The sequence below is a fragment of the Bombina bombina genome, chromosome 6, assembly GCF_027579735.1.
Source record: "Bombina bombina isolate aBomBom1 chromosome 6, aBomBom1.pri, whole genome shotgun sequence".
NCBI classification, from domain to species: Eukaryota; Metazoa; Chordata; class Amphibia; order Anura; family Bombinatoridae; genus Bombina; species Bombina bombina.
This window is the reverse complement of record NC_069504.1, coordinates 1,097,090,125-1,097,110,483: the sequence shown is the minus strand read 5'-3', so window position 1 is coordinate 1,097,110,483 and position 20,359 is coordinate 1,097,090,125. Positions and strand designations below refer to the sequence as shown.

General features: G+C 41.5%; 1 protein-coding gene across 2 annotated transcripts in view; it reads right to left on the bottom strand.

Annotated features, from left to right (window-relative positions):
• The window catches only part of PPARA (peroxisome proliferator activated receptor alpha), a 189,178-nt gene that overhangs the window by 41,665 nt on the left and 127,154 nt on the right, over positions 1-20,359 (bottom strand). For both annotated transcript variants that reach the window (XM_053719013.1, XM_053719012.1), the window contains one exon: positions 695-833. In XM_053719013.1, the coding sequence (XP_053574988.1) occupies positions 695-833 (139 nt within the window). The remainder of the gene's footprint in view (positions 1-694; positions 834-20,359) is intronic.

The window sequence follows — 20,359 nt, the reverse complement described above, 5'->3', positions numbered from 1 at the left end:
AGCAAAAAACATTTTGTTTTAAAGATTTTTTGAACAACATGATTTCAGTACGCTATTGAACATCATAATTTAAAATGCTGAATTTTAAATGGAATTTGATAGCTATCTAGCAGAGTACAGTTAAAGAGACATTGTAGTCAATGTTAGCTTTATCTAAAATAGTGTGTGTGTGAAAATATATATATATTTCACACCGGATTTCCCACACGGCTATTGACTAAGAGGTGGAAACGTCACCTCTCAGCCAAATATCGTTCTGCCGTGGGCTGCCTGAGAAGCTCAGTGCGGCGAACAAACGCTGCAAACAAATAAAGGAGCTATTATATTTTATACTTCATGACTGAAAGTCCCCTTTATTTGTTCCAATGGTAAATCCTAGCGTTTCACAAAATGCTAGGATTTACTATCACTTTAACACATCTAGCTAGCCAATCACAAAAGACAAATGAATTCAGACACAAATCACCAGCTAGCTCCCACTAGTGTAGGATATGTGCGTAGTAATTTTCAGGAATGGATACCAAGAGAACAAAGCACATTTGAAAATAGAGGTGATTTTAAAAGTGTCTTCAATTTTCATGCTCTATCTGATTCTTGCAAGTTTAATTTTTACTTTCCTATCACTTTAAGTTGATATTGTTTAATACCTAACACTATTATGCAGTAATGAGTACTTTGTATTTGGACCACTTACCGTTATGTGACATCCCCACACCAAGGCACTTTTCGAACCGACAGTATTGGCACTTGTTTCGATTTTTTTTCTGTATTTTGCACATGCGCTCACATTTATCGTACACCAATTTAAGACGCAACGTCCTTCTAAAAAAACCCTGGTAGGATAAAAAAATAGCTAATGTTACTAAGAGATAACCAGATTTTAATTAGTTAAAAAAAAAAAAAAAGACTCACATGGATTCCAGCCTTTTTGCAAATAATCCAGTAACAAAACAGAAACCAGCAAATGTTAAGTTTAGTGACCCCTGTCGTTAGTAGGTGACTGCATTTTTATGTGCTTAACCTGTAATACCAGCCGGTATTACTGAGTGGAGCGCAAATATCGCGCTCACATAAGGGCAATTTTGCGCTCCACTGGTAATCTGGCCCATATTGTGCTATGTATTTCCTAATTCCTATTCTATTTATTCCAAGGTATTACTAGTAATGTCACATCATGCTAACTAAAAACAGACCAATATGACACTTACGTGTTTCCCCATCGTGACTTTATCCAAAAGAGAGCTTCTAGCTCCCCCCTATTTGTGCTAGAAGAACAAGTGACCCCTCATATAAAAATGCATACTCCCCCATTTCAAATAAAGGGTCACCCCCCACTTTAAGTGTTGTTGCAGGTTATTTATCCATTCTATAATGGTCAGCTGCATCTTATAGTGGCCTCATTTAAAAGAGGAGAACACCCTCTTTTACACAAAGGGTCTATTTTGCCTATGAAGCTGTCTGGGAGCTAAAATATGATATCCAGCCTCAGGATCACAACCTAGAATTCCCTGTCTGTGTCATTTCTTCATTTGCAAAACCTTGTATATTTGCTAAGAAAATTACAGCATTAAAGGTACATGAAATCTACTCCTTTCATGATTTAGATAGATCAGATCATTTTAAACAACTTTCCAATTTATTTCTCTTATCTAATTTGCTTCATTCTCTTGGTATCCTTTGTTGAAGGAGCAGCAATGCACCACTGGGAGCAAGCTGAAAGACAATGACAAGAGGCACATATGTGCAGCCACCAATCAGCAGCTTCTAAGCAAACAAAATAAAATAGCTAAGAAATACATTGGAAAGTTGTTTAAAATGTTATGCTCTATCTGAATCATAAAAGAAAAAATGTGGGTGTCATGTCCATAACACCTTGTTAGCTGCAACTGTTTTTCAATAGTCAGACTCCCCCCATAACTTTTCATATTTGGAGGAATAAATCTGGACTTGAGTATATAGAAGAGAGGGCTCGCCACTGACGTGTTAAACTCTCACTTGTTTGGCCTCAGCAGAAATGGTAAGATAAACTGCAAAAAGGGAGAGATGTGTGACAAGGGTTAGGCTTGTGAAGCCCACCATGTGCTCTTTCAGTCTTCAGGACTGGAAAATCCACAATGTTACTGTAAAATTACAGAAAAAGGGGTCACAGTCAACAATGAAAATATATATAATTAAAGGTACTGTATATAAAACCCAACATTGTTTCTTTCATGATTTAGATCCACATTATACAATTTTAAACAACTTTCCAATTTACTTCTATTATGAAATTTCCTTGTTTTCTTGTTATCCTTTGTTAAAAAGCAGGAAGTTAAGTTCAGGAGCGTGCACGTGTCTGCAACACTTTATGGCAGCAGTTTTGTAACAATGTTATACATTAGCCAGATCACAAGATGGCAGCACTATTTCCCTTTATGTAGTGCACGTTACCTATCTAGATATCTCTTCAACAAAGAATAACATGAGGAAAACACAAATTTGATAATAGAAGTAAATTAGAAACTTTTTAAAAATCATATTCTCTATCTGAATCGTGAAAGAAAAAAACATAATTTATGCTTACCGGATAAATTCCTTTTCGTTCCTGGCAGGGAGAGTCCACAACTTCATTCCTTACAATTGGGAAAACTATACCTAAGCTCCAGAGGACACTGAATGAATAACGGGAGGGAACAAAAAAGAGGCGGACCCTATTCTGAGGGCACCACAGCCTGCAAAACTTTTCTCCTGAAAGCTGCTTCAGCCGAAGCAAACAGATCAAACTTGTAAAATTTAGAAAAAGTGTGAAAGGAGGACCAGGTAGCCCACTTACAAATCTTATCCATAGAAGCTTTGTTCTTAAAAGCCCAGGAAGAAGCCACTGCTCTAGTGGAATGAGCCGTTATCCTTTCAGGAGGCTGTCGCCCCGCTGTCTCATAAGCTAAGCGGATGGCACTTCTCAACCAGAAATATAGGGAAGTCGTAGTAGTCTTCTGCCCCTTACGCTTCCCTGTATAGATGAAAAACAAAGAGTAAGATTGTCTGAATTTCTTAGTAGCCTGAAGATAGAACTTCAAGGCATGAACCACATCTAGATTGTGAAGTAAGTGTTCCTTTGCTGAAGAAGGATTAGGACACAAGGAAGGAACAACAATTTCTTGATTAATATTAAGATCCGACACCACCTTAGGGAAGAACCCTAGTTAAGTGTGTAAAACCACCTTATCAGCATGGAAAACAAGATAAGGGGAGTCACATTGTAAAGCATAAATCTCAGAAACTTTGTGGGCAGAGGCAATAGCCAGAAAAAAAAGAACCTTTCAAGAGAACAATTTAATGTCAACAGTATGCATAGGCTCAAAGGGAGTCTGTTGCAAAACACTAAGAACAAGATTTAGACTCCATTGCGGAGCCCCAGATCTAAACACAGGTCTGATCCTAGTCAGAGCCTTAACAAAGGACTGCACATCCGGAAGCTCAGCCAATCTCTTGTGCAGTAACACTGACAGGACCGATAACTGTCCCTTCAGGGAACTAGCAGATAGACCCTTCTTCAGTCCATCCTGGAGAAAAGATACAATTCTGGCAACCTTAACCTTATGCCAGGAAAAGCCATGCTCTTCACACCAGAACAAGTAAGTCCTCCACACTTTATGGTAGATACAATGAGTAACTGGCTTACGAGCTTGAACCAGAGTGTCGATAACACTCTCAAAGGACCCTCTCTTGGCTAAGACTAAGCGTTCAATCTCCACGCAGTCAGCCTCAGATAATCTAGATTTTGATCAATGAATGCGGATCTTTGCGACAAGGTAACCTTCACTGAGGAGATAAGGACATCCCCACCAGATCCGCAAACCACGTCCTTCGCAGCTACGATGGAGCAATCAGAATCACTGATGCTCGCTCCTGCTTGATGCGAGCCACCACACGAGGAAGAAGCGGTAATGGAGGAAAAAGAAATATGAGTCTGAACCTCCATGGTACTGATAGGGCATCTATCAATTCCGCCTGAGGATCCCTTGACCTCGACCCGTACCTGGGTAGCTTGGTATTGAGGCGGGATGCCACGAGATCTTTCTCCGGTGCCCTCCACTCGCTGCATATCTCTGCAAACACCTCGGGGTGGAGAGACCATTCCCCCGGGTGAAATAATTGCCTGCTGAGGAAGTCCGCTTCCCAGTTGTCCACACCAGGAATGTGGATCGCTGACAGCATACATCTGTGAGTCTCCGCCCACTCTAGTATCTGAGATATTTCTCTCATCGCCAAGGAACTTCTCGTTTCCCCCCCCCTCGATGGTTGATGTAGGCAACCGAGATTATATTGTCTGATCGGAATCTGATAAACTGGGACGAACCCAGAAGGGGTCAAGCCTTCAAGGCATTAAAGATTGCCCGGAGTTCCAATATATTGATCGGAAGGTAGGACTCCTCATGAGAGCACAGTCCTTGTGCCTTCTTGGCACTCCAAACGGCTCCCCAGCTGGAAATTCTTGCATCCGTAGTCTCAATCTCCCAGGATGGTCTCATGAAGCACGTGCCTTGGGACAGATGATCTGAACATGGCCACCAAGAAAGCGAGTCTCTCAACAGGTTGTCCAGCACAATCTGTTGAGACAGATCTGAATGTTCAGCCTTCTAATTGTCTCAGTATGCATAGTTGTAAGGGTCTGAGATGGAATCTGGCAAAAGGAATGATCTCCATATAGGACACCATGAGTCCGATCACCTCCATATACTGAGCCACTGAGGGATTCAAGGAGGCCTGGAGGGCAAGACATGCAGTAGTTAGCTTGCAACGTCTCTGATCTGTGAGGAATATTCTCATGGATATGGATTCTATTATTGTTCCCTAGAAAATTCACCCTTGTACTTGCAGTAAGGCGACACTTTTCCAAGTTTATCTTCCATCCATGTGATCGAAGAAGATTGAGAAGGGACTCCGAATGTTCTTCCGCTAGACGAAAATATGGTGCCTGCACCAAGATATCGTCCAGGTAAGGCGCTACTGCAATACCTCGTGTTCTGGCAACGGCTAGAAGAGCCCCCAGAACCTTCGAAAATATCCTTGGAGCAGTAGCTAGGCCAAATGGAAGAGCTATGAACTGGAAGTGCTGGTCCAGAAAGGCAAACCTCAGGAACTGAAAATGTTCCCTGTGTATCGGAACGTGAAGGTATGCATCCTTCAGGTCTATGGTGGTCAAACTGTCCTTCCTGAACCAGAGGAAGGATTGATAAAACCCCAAACCTCTTTCTGCTGTAGGTACCCGTACGCAACCTAAGAAGGCAGCTCTCTTCTCTGGTCTTGTAGACAGACTGGAGAGTAGGAATCTGCCCCTGGGCAGATGAGACTTGAATACTTTTCCTGTATCCTTGAGATACATTCTCCAGGACCCAAGAATCCTGTACATCCTGGAACCAAGCGACAGTCTGCCCCCTACTCAATCTGATCCCGGATCGGGGGCCGCGCCTTCATGCCGATTTGTTCTCGGCGGGCTTCTTAGTCTGGTTGGACTTATTCCAGGACTGAGCCGGCTTCCAAATACTATTGGGCTGCTCGGATTTGGATGAGGAATGCTGTCGTCGTAATTTGTCAGAACGAAAGGAACGAAAATCAGACATTTGCCGTTACTTAGGCCTATTTTTCTTATCCTGCGGTAGGAAGGCACCTTTCCCTCCGGTAACCATAGAAATAATGGAATCTAGCCTGGACAGAATAAAATCTTCCCCTTGAAAGGAAGAGAAAGGAGTCTGGATTTAGAAGTCATATCCGCAGACCAAGACTTCAACCAGAGAGCCTGGCGGGCTAGGACCGCAAAGCCAGAAGCCTTTGCATTTATGCAAATAATCTGCATATTCGCATCACAGATGAAGGAATTAGCAATTCTCAGAGCCTTAATTTTCTCCTGAATATCCTCGAGAAAGTCTCTACCTCAATGAGCTCCGACAGAGTGTCACACCAGTAGGTAGCTGCTCCAGCAATCGCGGCTACAGCTGCCGCCGGTTGAAATAAAAACCCTGTATGTTGAAACATATTCCTCAGAAAGGTTTCCATTTCCTTATCCATAGGCTCTCTAAAAGAAGAACTATCCTCCAGAGGGATAGTAGTATGCTTAGCCAGCGTAGAAATAGCGCCATCCACCTTAGGGATGGAGTCCCACAAATCTAATTGAGAGTCAGGGACCGGGAATAGTTTTTTAAAAGTAGACGAGGGGGAAAAAGAAGTTCCTATTCTTTCCCATTCATTACTAATAATGTTCGCCATCTTAACTGGCACAGGAAAAGTCAGAGGGACCTTCCTGTCTTCATAAACCCTGTCTAATTTAGGTATCTTAGGTTCCTCAGGGAGTGTAGCCTCTGGAACCTCTAGCTTAGACAGAACCTCCTTTAATAAAAAACGCAGATGCTCAATCTTAAATCTAAAGGAGGGTTCCTCCACTGAAGGAGGTTTAGAAACTGAAGTCTCTGACTCAGAAAGTTCACCCTCTGAAGCTACAGAGGTTAACTCATCCTCGGATAGCTGGGACATAGTAGCTAAATCCAACAAATATTTAGATGACTCTAGGTCAGGAGAACTATGTTTAACCTTTCTCTTACGTTTGCTAGAGTGAGGTAAGGCACTCAGGGCCGCAGACACCACCGATTGTAACTGTGCGGTAAAGTCTGCCAGAAAAAGACCGCCTCCAGATGGAAGATTAGTTGAGCCGCAGGGAACTGCATGTGGAGTGGGTAGTGTAGAAAGGGTAGTAATCTCTCGGGACCCAGATTCCTGAGAGGTAGACGGCTCAGAGGGGCTAGTAGCTCTATGAGTATTAGCAGGCTTGTTTCCCTTCTTAGACTTTAGAACAGTGCTAAGGCAAATAGAACAAAATTGAGCAGGCGGGCAAACCACGGTCTCCTCACAATATAAACAGGAATTATTAATCAGTACAGAAGGAGCGGAGCCTTCTAATGCAGTATCAGAGTCCTCCATAGCTAAGATATATTCACAGAAAGACAGCAAAAAGTAAACGCTTATATTCAAAAAACGGCACCTTTATAATCCCAATGGCTGGGGCACTCACCACCTCCTAGACCCAGACAGCAGTGAAAACGCTCTCCTTAGGAGTGTTGTCCCCAGCAGGATCGTAGGAAATGAAAAGACCGCACCCGGTCACGTGGAGCGTAGGACAGGACTTCTCCTGCTATGAAAAAGCAATTATGAGCTGCGCAACACTCAAAAACTAAAGTGAAAACTGTTTGTTCCAAGCCAAAAGCACACAGTCACAGTAAAGCAGTTATAAATAACACCTAGCTGTTCAAATAATCTCCCTGAAGAAGATATTAACCCTTGATCCTTCAGAGGCATAAGGGAGTCACACTGTGACCCTGTATAGAAAAAGTATATATAAAACGATCTTACCCTCCAGGATCCATGCTGTGGAACAGGCACAGCCTCTCAAGTGTGACAGTCTTGCAGCGATGCTCTGACAAGGACTTGAGTGAGTAACAGCAAGCAGTGAAACTCGTCAACACTGATTGCTCAGGAGCTGTTATGCGACAGTCTGGATGGGTTTGCAGAAAAACTTTGCCTGCATCTCCAGACTCTAACTTTTATCAATACTCTCACTGAGAGGTTGACATGATTACTTAAAACTCCAGTTCTTTCTTGAAGGGAACATACCCATTACAGGACTATCCAAATCTTCTGCCACTTCTCTGCCACCTCCTATAGTGATGAAAGACAAAGAATGACTGGAGGATAGGGGAAGTGGGAGGGATATTTAAATGGACACTGAACCCAAATGTTTTTTTCGTGATTCAGATAGAGCTTGCAATTTTAAGCAACCTTCTAATTTACTTCTATTATCAATCTTTCTTCGTTCTCAGGCTAACGTTATTTGAAAAAAAAGGCATCTAAGTTAAGGAGCCAGCCAATTTTTGGTATAGTTCCATGGACAGCACTTGTTTATTGGTACTGTCCAATCAGCAAGGACAACCCAGGATGTTCACCAAAAATGGGCAGGCATCTAAACTTACATTCTTGCTTTTCAAATAAAGATACCAAGAGAATGAAGAAAATTTGATAATAGGAGTAAATTAGAAAGTTGCTTAAAATTGCATGCTCTATCTGAATCACAAAAGAAAAAAATTGGGTTCAGTGTCCCTTTAAGCCTTTGACTGGGGTGTCTTTGCCTCCTCCTGGTGGTCAGGTGTTGTATTTTCCAACAGTAAGGAGTTAAGTTGTGGACTCTCCCTGCCTTATAGAAGGAAATTGGGTTTCATGTCCCATTAAGAATTGTATTTTACAATATCAGAGTGTTGCTGTCCCTTTAACGGACAAATATGCTATGTTTTAATGTCATTTTAATTAAGAATCTGAGGATGGGTGATTAAGTACAGTCTAATAGCTACTACTAGCAAAAATAAGCTAAAAATAGTCTGAAAAGTCTTTGACAAACAAGAAAAAAGAGACAGACACATCAATGTATATGTTTTTGCCCTCAGACATAATTATTTTTTAACCGTGTACCATGAATGCAAATCCACAACGAGTGATGTGAGTTTCCTCCCTCAGGTGACTTGCATATGATTTATTTTACACTCATTTGTAATTAAAAGGAGGTTGCTTCCTCAGTACCGCATTCTGAGGCGCAGTAATATGAGAGGTTATGGAGATTCTGTTTCTACAGCAGATTTATGTCAGCTTCAAAATAGAGCCAAGTAGATTTGAAATGTCATTTTTCCAGAGGGCTGCGCATATAAAGAGACATAAAGAATATACTTTGTACAGTGAATACAATTAAATAAATTAAATAAAATTAGCTAAATTACAAAAAAACCCACTAAATTACAGAAAATAAAAAACAAATGACAAGATATTTAAACTAATTACACCTAATCTAATAGCCCTATAAAATAAAAAAAGACCACCCAAAATAAAAAAAAAAACCCTAGCCTAAACTAAAACTACCAATGCCTTTTGCGAGGCATTGCCCCAAAGAAATCAGCTCTTTTACCTGTAAAAAAAATACAAACAACCCCCCAACAGTAAAACCCACCACCCACACAACCAACCCCCCAAATAAAACCCTAACTAAAAAAACTAAGCTCCCCATTGCCCTGAAAAGGGCATTTGGATGGGCATTGCCCTTAAAATGGCATTTAGCTCTATTGCAGCCCAAAGCCCTAACCTAAAAAATAAACCCACCTAATACACCCTTAAAAAATCCTAACACTAACCCCCGAAGATTCACTTACCGGGAGAAGTCTTCATCCAAGTGGAAAGATGTCCTCAACGAAGCCGGCAGAAGTGGTCCTCCAGATGGGCAGAAGTCTTCATCCAGATGGCATCTTCTATCTTCATCCTTCCGACGTGGAGCGGCTCCATCTTCTAGACATCCGGCGCATCCTCTTCTTTCGATGGCTAATGACGAATGAAGGTTCCTTTAAATGACGTCATCCAAGATGGCATCCCTTAGATTGAGCTTGCATTCTATTGGCTGTTCCAATCAGCCAATAGAATGCGAGCTCAATCCAATTGGCTGATTGCATCAGCCAATAGGATTTTTTCTACCTTAATTCCGATTGGCTGATAGAATTATATCAGCCAATCGGAATCTAAGGGACCCCATCTTGGATGACGTCACTTAAAGGAACATTCATTCATCGTTAGCCATCGAAAGAAGAGGATGCTCCGCGCCGGATGTCTTGAAGATGGAGCCGCTCCGCGTCGGAAGGATGAAGATAGAAGATGCCGTCTGGATGAAGACTTCTGCCCGTCTGGAGGACCACTTCTGCCTGTCTGGAGGACCACTTCTGCCGGCTTTGTTGAGGACATCTTGCCGCTTGGATGAAGACTTCTTTCGGGAAGTGAATCTTCGGGGGTTAGTGTTAGGATTTTTTTAAGGGTGTATTGGGTGGGTTTTATTTTTAGGTTAGGGCTTTGGGCAGCAATAGAGCTAAATGCCCTTTTAAGGGCAATGCCCATCCAAATGCCCTCCCAATGGGGAGCTTCGGTTTTTTTAGTTAGGGTTTTATTTGGGGGGTTGGTTGTGTGTGTTGTGGGTTTTACTGTTGGGGGGGGGGTGTATTTTTTTACAGGTAAAAGATTCGATTTCTTTGGGGCAATACCCCGCAAAAGGCCCTTTTAAGGGCTATTGATAGTTTAGTTTAGGCTAGGGTTTTTTTATTTTGGGGGGCTTTTTTATTTTGATAGGGCTCTTAGATTAGGTGTAATTAGTTTAAATATCTTGTAATTTGTTTTTTATTTTCTGTAATTTAGTGTTTGTTTGTTTTTGTAATTTAGCTAATTGTATTTAATTTATTTAATTGTATTTAATTTAGGTAAGTTATTTAATTGTAGTGTAGTGTTAGGTAAATTTGTATTTATTTTAGCTAGGTAGTTATTAAATAGTTCATAACTATTTAGTAACTATTCTACCTAGTTAAAATAAATACAAACTTGCCTGTAAAATAAAAATAAACCCTAAGCTAGCTACAATGTAACTATTAGTTATATTGTAGCTAGCTTAGGGTTTATTTTACAGGTATTTAGTTTTAAATAGGAATAATTTAGTTAATGTTAGGAATTTTATTTAGATTTATTTAAATTATATTTAAGTTAGTGGGTGTTAGGGTTAGGGATTTAGGCTTAGGGATTAATAAATGTAGAATAGTGGCGGCGAACTTGGGGGCGGCATATTAGGGGTTAATAACTGTAGGTAGGTTGCGGCGACATTGGGGGAGGGAGATTAGGGGTTAAAAAATATAATGTAGGTGTTGGCGATGTTGGGGGCAGCAGATTAGGGGTTCATAAGTATAATGTAGGTGTCCAGAGTGGCAGATTAGAGGTTAATAAATATAATGTAGGTGTCGGCGATGTCAGGTGCGGCAGATTAGGGGTTAATAAGTGTAAGATTAGGGGTGTTTAGACTCGGGGTTCATGTTAGGGTGTTAGGTGTAAACATAACTTTAGTTTCCCATAGGAATCAATGGGGCTGCGTTACTGAGCTTTACGCTGCTTTTTTGCAGGTGTTAGACTTTTTCTCAGCCGGCTCTCCCCATTGATGTCTATGGGGAAATCGTGCACGAGCACGTACAACCAGCAGTATTGGAGTGTGGTATGGAGCTCAATTTTGCTCTACGCTCACTTCTTGCCTGTTAACGCCGGGTTTGTAAAGACCTGTAATACCAGCGCTGCAGGGAAGTGAACGGTGAGAAAAAACTGCACGTTAGCACCGCACAGCTCATAACGCAAAACTCGTAATCTACCCGCTTGTATTTAAACCTCTGCAGATTGCCCCTTATTTCAGTGCTTTTTGCAAACTTGCATTTTAGCCAATCAGTACCCTCTCATAAGTAACCCACGGGCGTGAGCACAATGTTATCTATATGGCACACATGAACTAACTCCTTCCAGCTGTGAAAAACTGTCAAATGCATTGAGATAATTAGAATATAAGCCTACCTAGGTTTAGCTTTCAACTAAGAATATCAAGAGAACAAAGCAAATTTGATAATAAAAGTGAATTGGAAAGTTGTTTAAAATTGCATTCCCTATATGAATCATGAAAGTTTACTTTTGACTTTACTGTCCCTTTAAATATAACATTTATGAGTAAAATAACAAGAATGATTGCCTTATTCATCAAGAAGAACAATTGTCATGTAGAAGTAAAAATTAAAAATGCGCATGGTATTTTAAGACACTTTTCAATTTACATCTATTATCATAATTGACTTTGCTCTCTTGGTATCCTTTGTTGTAAAGCATACCTAGGTAGGCTTAGGAGAAGAAAAGTGGTACTGGCAGCTAACTGCTGATTGGTGACTGTACATATATACCTCTTGTTATTGGATCAGCAAGATACTAGTAGTGGATTCTGCTCTGGGGCTGCGTGTGTTAAAGGGACACTGAACCCAAATGTTTTTATTTTATGATTCAGATAGAGCATGTAATTTTAAGCAACTTTCTAATTTACTCCTATTATCAAATTTTCTTCATTCTCTTGGTATCTTTATTTGAAAAGCAAGAATGTAAGTTTAGATGCCGGACCATTTTTGGTGAACAACCTGGGTTGTCCTTGCTGATTGGTGGATAAATTCATCGACCAGCGTCTGAACCAAAAAAAAAGTTTAGATGCCTTCTTTTTCAAATAAAGATAGTAAGAGAATGAAGAAAGTTTGATAATAGGAGTAAATTAGAACGTTGCTTAAAATTGCATGCTCTATCTGAATCACGAAAGAAAAAAATTGGGTTCAGTGACCCTTTAAACACATAGTTATAGCATTTTTTTGTACTTTTATGTCTGGTTAATGGACAAGCAGAACCCTAGACCAGTGTTTGTCTCTCTTCAGGACACCAGAATGGACCACAATTACGATATCTCTGCTGCGAGACAACCAAACCAGCTGGTGCAGGACTTATCTACCTGATCTGACGTTGATTGCTCATGGCTCATCAAATTCTGGCCTGTTGGGGTGTAATGAGTAATGCAGCTTGCCATAAAGTAAGGCCAAGCAAATTTCAAAGGGCCAAATTCTCTAATGCTCTCTGTTCTGGGGAGATTCTATAAAATGTCTTGCCAGTAATACAAGGTTTTTCATTGACTGTTTTAAAGGCACTTTTTACCTTGGGAACTGTCAGCCAGATTACGAGCTTTGCGTTATTTTCACCGTTCACCTTTAATAGCGCTGCTATTACAGGTTTGCAAAAAAACGGCTTGTGCGGGCGATATGGTTGCATTGAGCTCCATACCGCACCCAAATACAAGCGGTGTTTTGACGTCCCCATAGACATCAATAGGGAGAGCCGGTTAAAAAAAAAGCCTAACACCTGCAATCGCGAACGCAGCCCCATTGATGTCTATGGGGAAAAAAAAATTATGTTTAAACCTAACACCCTAACATAAACCCTGAGTCTAAACCCCCCTAATCTGCTGCCCCTGACATCGCCGACACCTACATTACACTTATTAACCCCTAATCTGCCGCCCCAAATGTCGTCGACACCTACATTGCACTTATTAACCCCTAATCTGCCGCCCCCTATGTGGCCGCCACCTTCCTACACTTATTAACCCCTAATATGCCGCCCCAACGTCGCCGCCACCTACATAAATTTATTAACCCCTAATCTGCCGCCCCCAATGTCACCGCCGCCACTAAAGTTATTAACCCCTAAACCTCTGGCCTCCCACATCACTAACACTAAATAAATATATTAACCTCTAAACCTAACCCTAACATAACCCTAACCCTAACACCCCTAACTTTAACATAATTAAAATAATTCTAAATAAAACCTACTATTAATAACTAAATAATTCCTATTTAAAACTAAATACTTACCTGTAAAATAAACCCTAAGCTAGCTACAATATAACTAATAGTTACATTGTAGCTATCTTAGGTTTTATTTTTATTTCACAGCTAAGTTTGTATTTATTTTAACTAGGTAGAATAGTTAGTAAATAGTTATTAACTATTTACTAGCTACCTAGCTAAAATAAATACAAATTTACCTGTAAAATAAAACCTAACCTGCCTTAAACTAAAACTTAACATTACAATAAAATAAAATACATTAAATTAACAAAATACAATTATCTAAAGTACAAAAAATAAACACTAAATTACACAAAATAAAAAAGAAATTATGAAAAATAAAAATAATTACTCCTAATCTAATAGCCCTATCAAAATAAAAAAGCTCCCCCCAAAATAAAAAAAAAATACAAACAACCCCCCAACAGTAAAACCCACCACCCACACAACCAACCCAAATAAAATCCAATCTAAATAAACCTAAGCTCCCCATTGCCCTGAAAAGGGCATTTGGATGGGCATTGCCATTAAAAGGGCATTTAGCTCTTTTACATTGCCCAAAACCCTAAGCTAAAAATAAAACCCACCCAATAAACCATTAAAAAAAACTAACACTAACCCCCGACGATCAGTTTTTGAAGACCGGACATCCAAGCTGGCAGAAGTCTTCATCCAAGCGGGCAGAAATCTTTATCCGGACGGTATCTTCTACCTTCATCCATCCGGCGCGGAGCGGGTCCATCTTCAAGACATCCGGCACGGAGCATCCTCTTCTTTGATGGCTATTGAAGAATGAAGCTTCCCTTTAAATGACGTCATCCAAGATGGCGTCCCTTACATTTCGATTGGCTGATAGAATTCTATCAGCCAATAGGAATTAAGGGGGGGAAAATCCTACTGGCTGTTGCAATTAGCCAATAGAATTGAGCTTGCATTCTATTGGCTATTCCAATCAGCCAATAGAATGCTAGCTCAATCCTATTGGCTGATTGGATCAGCCAATAGGATGAAAGCTCAATCCTATTTTTTTTATTTTTTAGCTTAGGGTTTTGGGCAATGTAAAAGAGCTAAATGCCCTTTAAAGTGTCAGTAAACCTAAAATATAATGTTATATAATGTCTGACAGCAGGAGCGAGCTGCACTTAGTGTTATGGTGCGGTCGGGCCGGGCTTTGACTATACAGCTGGCCCGATGCGCTGTGTAATAAAAACAGACTCGCTCAGAAGAGCACAGAGAGCGGGTCTGAAAAACTGACATATTTTTAAAAAATTAAAAGGGAATATTAAGTTTTATAACGATAGCACTAATATAATGTTATATTATATAACATTATATTTTAGGTTTACTGTCCCTTTAAGGGCAATGCCCATCCAAATGCTAGGCTAGGGTTTTTTTATTTTGGGGGGCTTTTTTATTTTGATAGGGCTATTAGATTAGGAGTAATTAGTTTTTATTTTTGATCATTTCTTTTTTTTATTTTGTGTAATTTAGTGTTTATTATTTTTTGTACTTTAGATAATTGTATTTTGTTAATTTAATTTATTTAATTTTATTGTAATGTTAGGTTTTAGTGTAAGGCAGGTTAGGTTTTATTTTACAGGTAAATTTGTATTTATTTTAACTAGGTAGCTAGTAAATAGTTAATAACTATTTACTAACTAGTCTACCTAGTTAAACTAAATACAAAGCTGTGAAATAAAAATAAAACCTAAGATAGCTACAATGTAACTATTAGTTATATTGTAGCTAGTTAAGGGTTTATTTTACAGGTAAGTATGTGTTAAGTTTTGAATAGGAATTATTTAGTTATTAATAGTAAGTTTTATTTCGATTTATTTTAATTATATTTAAGTTAGGGGGTGTTAGAGGTTTGGTTTAGGGATTAATAGGTTTATTATAGCGGCGGAGTGGGCGGACGGCAGATTAGGGGTTAATTATATTTAAATAGTGTTTTTGATGCGGAAGGGCGGCGGTTTAGAGGTTACTAATTTTATTATAGTGGCGATGATGTCGGGGAGCGGCGGAATAGGGGTTAATACATTTTTTAAGTGGCGATGATGTCCGGAGCGGCAGATTAGGGGTTAATTATTTTATTTTAGTGTTTGCGATGCAGGAGGGCCTCGGTTTAGGGGTTAATAGGTAGTTTATGGGTGTTAGTGCACTTTGTAACATAAAACTCATAACTACTGACTAGATGGCGGTACGGATCTTGTCGGTATAGGGTGTACCACTCAATTTTTGGCCTCCCAGGCAAAACTCGTAATACCGGCGCTATGGAAGTCCCATTGAAAAAGTGCGATACTGACGTTGCGTGACGGCTAAAAAAGTGTGCGGTACACCTATACCTACAAGACTTGTAATAGCAGCGGTAGGGAAAAAACATAATTTATGCTTACCTGATAAATTTATTTCTCTTGTAGTGTATCCAGACCAGTCCACGGATCATCCATTACTTGTGGGATATATTCCCTTCCCAACAGGAAGTTGCAAGAGGATCACCCACAGCAGAGCTGCTATATAGCTCCTCCCCTCACATGTCATATCCAGTCATTCGACCGAAACAAGACAAGAAAGGAGAAACCATAGGGTGCAGTGGTGACTGTAGTTTAATTAAAAATTTAGACCTGCCTTAAAAGACAGGGCGGGCCGTGGACTGGATACACTACAAGAGAAATAAATTTATCAGGTAAGCATAAATTATGTTTTCTCTTGTTAAGTGTATCCAGTCCACGGATCATCCATTACTTGTGGGATACCAATACCAAAGCTTAAGTACACGGATGATGGGAGGGACAAGGCAGGAACTTAAACGGAAGGAACCACTGCCTGTAGAACCTTTCTCCCAAAAACAGCCTCCGAAGAAGCAAAAGTGTCAAATTTGTAAAATTTTGAAAAAGTGTGAAGTGAAGACCAAGTTGCAGCATTGCAAATCTGTTCAACAGAGGCCTCATTCTTAAAGGCCCAGGTGGAAGCCACAGCTCTAGTGGAATGAGCTGTAATCCTTTCAGGGGGCTGCTGTCCAGCAGTCTCATAGGCTAAGCGTATTATGCTTCGAAGCCAAAAGGAGAGAGAGGTTGCCGAAGCTTTTTGACCTCTCCTCTGTCCAGAATAAACGACAAACAGGGCAGATGTTTGACGAAAATCTTTAGTTGCCTGCAAGTAGAACTTCAAGGCACGGACTACCTCCAGATTATGCAAAAGACGTTCCTTCTTTGAAGAAGGATTAGGGCACAATGATGGGACAACAATCTCTTGATTGATATTCCTGTTAGAAACCACCTTAGGTAAAAACCCAGGTTTAGTACGCAGAACTACCTTGTCTGAATGGAAAATCAGATAAGGAGAATCACAATGTAAGGCAGATAACTCCGAGACTCTTCGAGCTGAGGAAATAGCTATCAAAAACAGAACTTTCCAAGATAAAAGTTTAATATCAATGGAATGAAGGGGTTCAAACGGAACTCCTTGAAGAACCTTAAGAACCAAGTTTAAGCTCCACGGAGGAGCAACAGTTTTAAACACAGGCTTAATCCTAGCCAAAGCCTGACAAAAAGCCTGGACGTCTGGAACTTCTGCCAGACGCTTGTGCAAAAGAATAGACAGAGCAGAAATCTGTCCCTTTAACGAACTCGCTGATAAGCCTTTTTCCAAACCCTCTTGGAGAAAGGACAATATCCTAGGAATCCTAACCTTACTCCATGAGTAACTCTTGGATTCGCACCAATACAGGTATTTACGCCATATCTTATGGTAGATTTTCCTGGTAACAGGCTTTCGTGCCTGTATTAAGGTATCAATAACTGACTCGGAGAAGCCACGCTTTGATAGGATCAAGCGATCAATCTCCATGCAGTCAGTCTCAGAGAAATTAGATTTGGATGATTGAAAGGACCTTGTATTAGAAGGTCTTGTCTCAGAGGTAGAGTCCATGGTGGACAGGACGACATGTCCACTAGGTCTGAATACCAGGTCCTGCGTGGCCACGCAGGCGCTATCAGAATCACCAATGCTCTCTCCTGTTTGACCTTGGCAATCAGTCGAGGCAGCAGAGGAAACGGTGGAAACACATAAGCCATGTTGAAGAACCAAGGAGCTGCTAGAGCATCTATCAGCGTTGCTCCCGGGTCCCTGGACCTGGATCCGTAACGAGGAAGTTTGGCGTTCTGGCGAGACGCCATGAGATCCAGTTCTGGTTTGCCCCAACGATAGACCAGTTGAGCAAACACCTCCGGATGGAGTTCCCACTCCCCCGGATGAAAAGTCTGACGACTTAGAAAGTCCGCCTCCCAGTTCTCCACGCCTGGGATGTGGATCGCTGACAAGTGGCAGGAGTGAGACTCTGCCCAGCGAATTATCTTGGAGACTTCTAACATCGCTAGTGAGCTCCTGGTTCCCCCTTGATGGTTGATGTAAGCCACAGTCGTGATGTTGTCCGACTGGAATCTGATGAACCTCAGTGTTGCTAACTGAGGCCAAGCTAGAAGAGCATTGAATATTGCTCTTAACTCCAGAATATTTATTGGGAGGAATTTCTCCTCCTGAGTCCACGATCCCTGAGCCTTCAGGGAATTCCAGACTGCGCCCCAGCCTAGAAGGCTGGCATCTGTTGTTACAATCGTCCAATCTGGCCTGCGAAAGGTCATACCCTTGGACAGATGGACCCGAGATAGCCACCAGAGAAGAGAATCTCTGGTCTCTTGATCCAAATTTAGTAGAGGTGACAAATCTGAGTAATCCCCATTCCACTGACCTAGCATGCACAATTGCAGCGGTCTGAGATGCAGGTGCGCAAATGGCACTATGTCCATTGCCGCTACCATTAAGCCGATTACTTCCATGCACTGAGCCACTGACAGGCGTGGAATGGAATGAAGGACACTGCAAGCATTTAAAAGTTTTGATAACCTGGCCTCCGTCAGGTAAATTTTCATTTCTACAGAATCTATCAGAGTCCCTAGGAAGGAGACTCTTGTGAGTGGTGATAGAGAACTCTTTTCCATGTTCACCTTCCACCCATGCAACCTCAGAAATGCCAGAACTATCTCTGTATGAGACTTGGCAATTTGAAAGCTTGACGCCTGTATCAGGATGTCGTCTAGATACGGAGCCACCGCTATGCCTCGCGGTCTTAGAACCGCCAGAAGTGAGCCCAGAACCTTTGTAAAGATTCTCGGGGCCGTAGCCAACCCGAAGGGGAGAGCTACAAATTGGTAATGCCTGTCTAGAAAGGCAAATCTTAGGAACCGATGATGATCTTTGTGAATTGGTATGTGAAGGTAGGCATCCTTTAAGTTCACTGTGGTCATGTACTGACCCTCTTGGATCATGGGCAGGATGGTCCGAATAGTTTCCATTTTGAATGATGGAACTCTTAGGAATTTGTTTAAGATCTTTAGGTCCAAAATTGGTCTGAAGGAACCCTCTTTCTTGGGAACCACGAACAGATTTGAATAAAATCCCTGTCCTTGTTCCGTCCGCGGAACTGGGTGGATTACCCCCATTACTAGGAGGTCTTGTACACAGCGTAGGAATGCCTCTTTCTTTATCTGGTTTTCTGATAATCTTGAAAGATGAAATCTCCCTTGAGGAGGAGAAGCCTTGAAGTCCAGAAGATATCCCTGAGATATGATCTCCAACGCCCAGGGATCCTGGACATCTCTTGCCCACGCCTGGGCGAAGAGAGAAAGTCTGCCCCCCACTAGATCCGTTTCCGGATAGGGGGCCGTTCCTTCATGCTGTCTTGGGGGCAGTAGCAGGTTTTCTGGCCTGCTTGCCCTTGTTCCAGGACTGGTTAGGTTTCCAGGCCTGTCTGAAATGAGCAACAGTTCTTTCCTGTATTGGAGCGGAGAAAGTTGATGCTGCTCCTGCCTTGAAATTTCGAAAGGCACGAAAATTAGACTGTTTGGCCTTTGATTTGGCCCTGTCCTGAGGAAGGGTATGCCCCTTACCTCCAGTAATGTCAGCAATAATTTCCTTCAAGCCGGGCCCGAATAAGGTCAGCCCCTTGAAAGGAATATTAAGTAATTTAGATTTAGAATTCACGTCAGCTGACCAGGATTTAAGCCATAGCGCCCTCCGCGCCTGGATGGCGAATCCGGAGTTCTTAGCCGTTAGTTTAGTCAAATGTACAATGGCATCAGAAACAAATGAGTTAGCTAGCTTAAGTGATTTAAGCTTGTCCATAATTTCATCCAATGGAGCTGTGTGAATGGCCTCTTCCAGAGACTCAAACCAGAATGCCGCAGCAGCAGTGACAGGCGCAATGCATGCAAGGGGCTGCAGGATAAAACCTTGTTGAACAAACATTTTCTTAAGGTAACCTTCCAATTTTTTATCCATTGGATCCGAAAAAGCACAACTATCCTCAACTGGGATAGTGGTACGCTTTGCTAAAGTAGAAACTGCTCCCTCCAGTTAGGGACCGTCTGCCATAAGTCCCGTATAGTGGCGTCTATTGGAAACATTTTTCTAAATATAGGAGGTGGGGAAAAGGGCACACCGGGTCTATCCCACTCCTTGCTAATAATTTCTGTAAGCCTTTTAGGTATAGGGAAAACATCAGTACACACCGGTACCGCATAGTATCTATCCAGCCTACACAATTTCTCTGGAATTGCAACTGTGTTACAGTCGTTCAGAGCAGCTAAAACCTCCCCAAGCAATACACGGAGGTTCTCAAGCTTAAATTTAAAATTAGAGATCTCTGAATCAGGTTTCCCCGGATCAGATCCGTCACCCACAGAATGAAGCTCTCCGTCCTCATGTTCTGCAAACTGTGACGCAGTATCAGACATGGCTCTTACAGCACCAGCGCGCTCTGCATCTCTCCTAATCCCAGAGCTATCGCGCTTGCCTCTCAATTCTGGCAATCTAGATAATACTTCTGACAGGGTATTATTCATGATTGTAGCCATGTCCTGTAAAGTAATTGCTATGGGCGTCTCTGATGTACTTGGCGCCATAATAGCATGCACCCCCTGAGCGGGAGGCGAAGGTACTGACACGTGAGGAGAGTTAGTCGGCATAACTTCCCCCTCGTCGTCTGGTGATAATTCTTTTATAGATAAAGA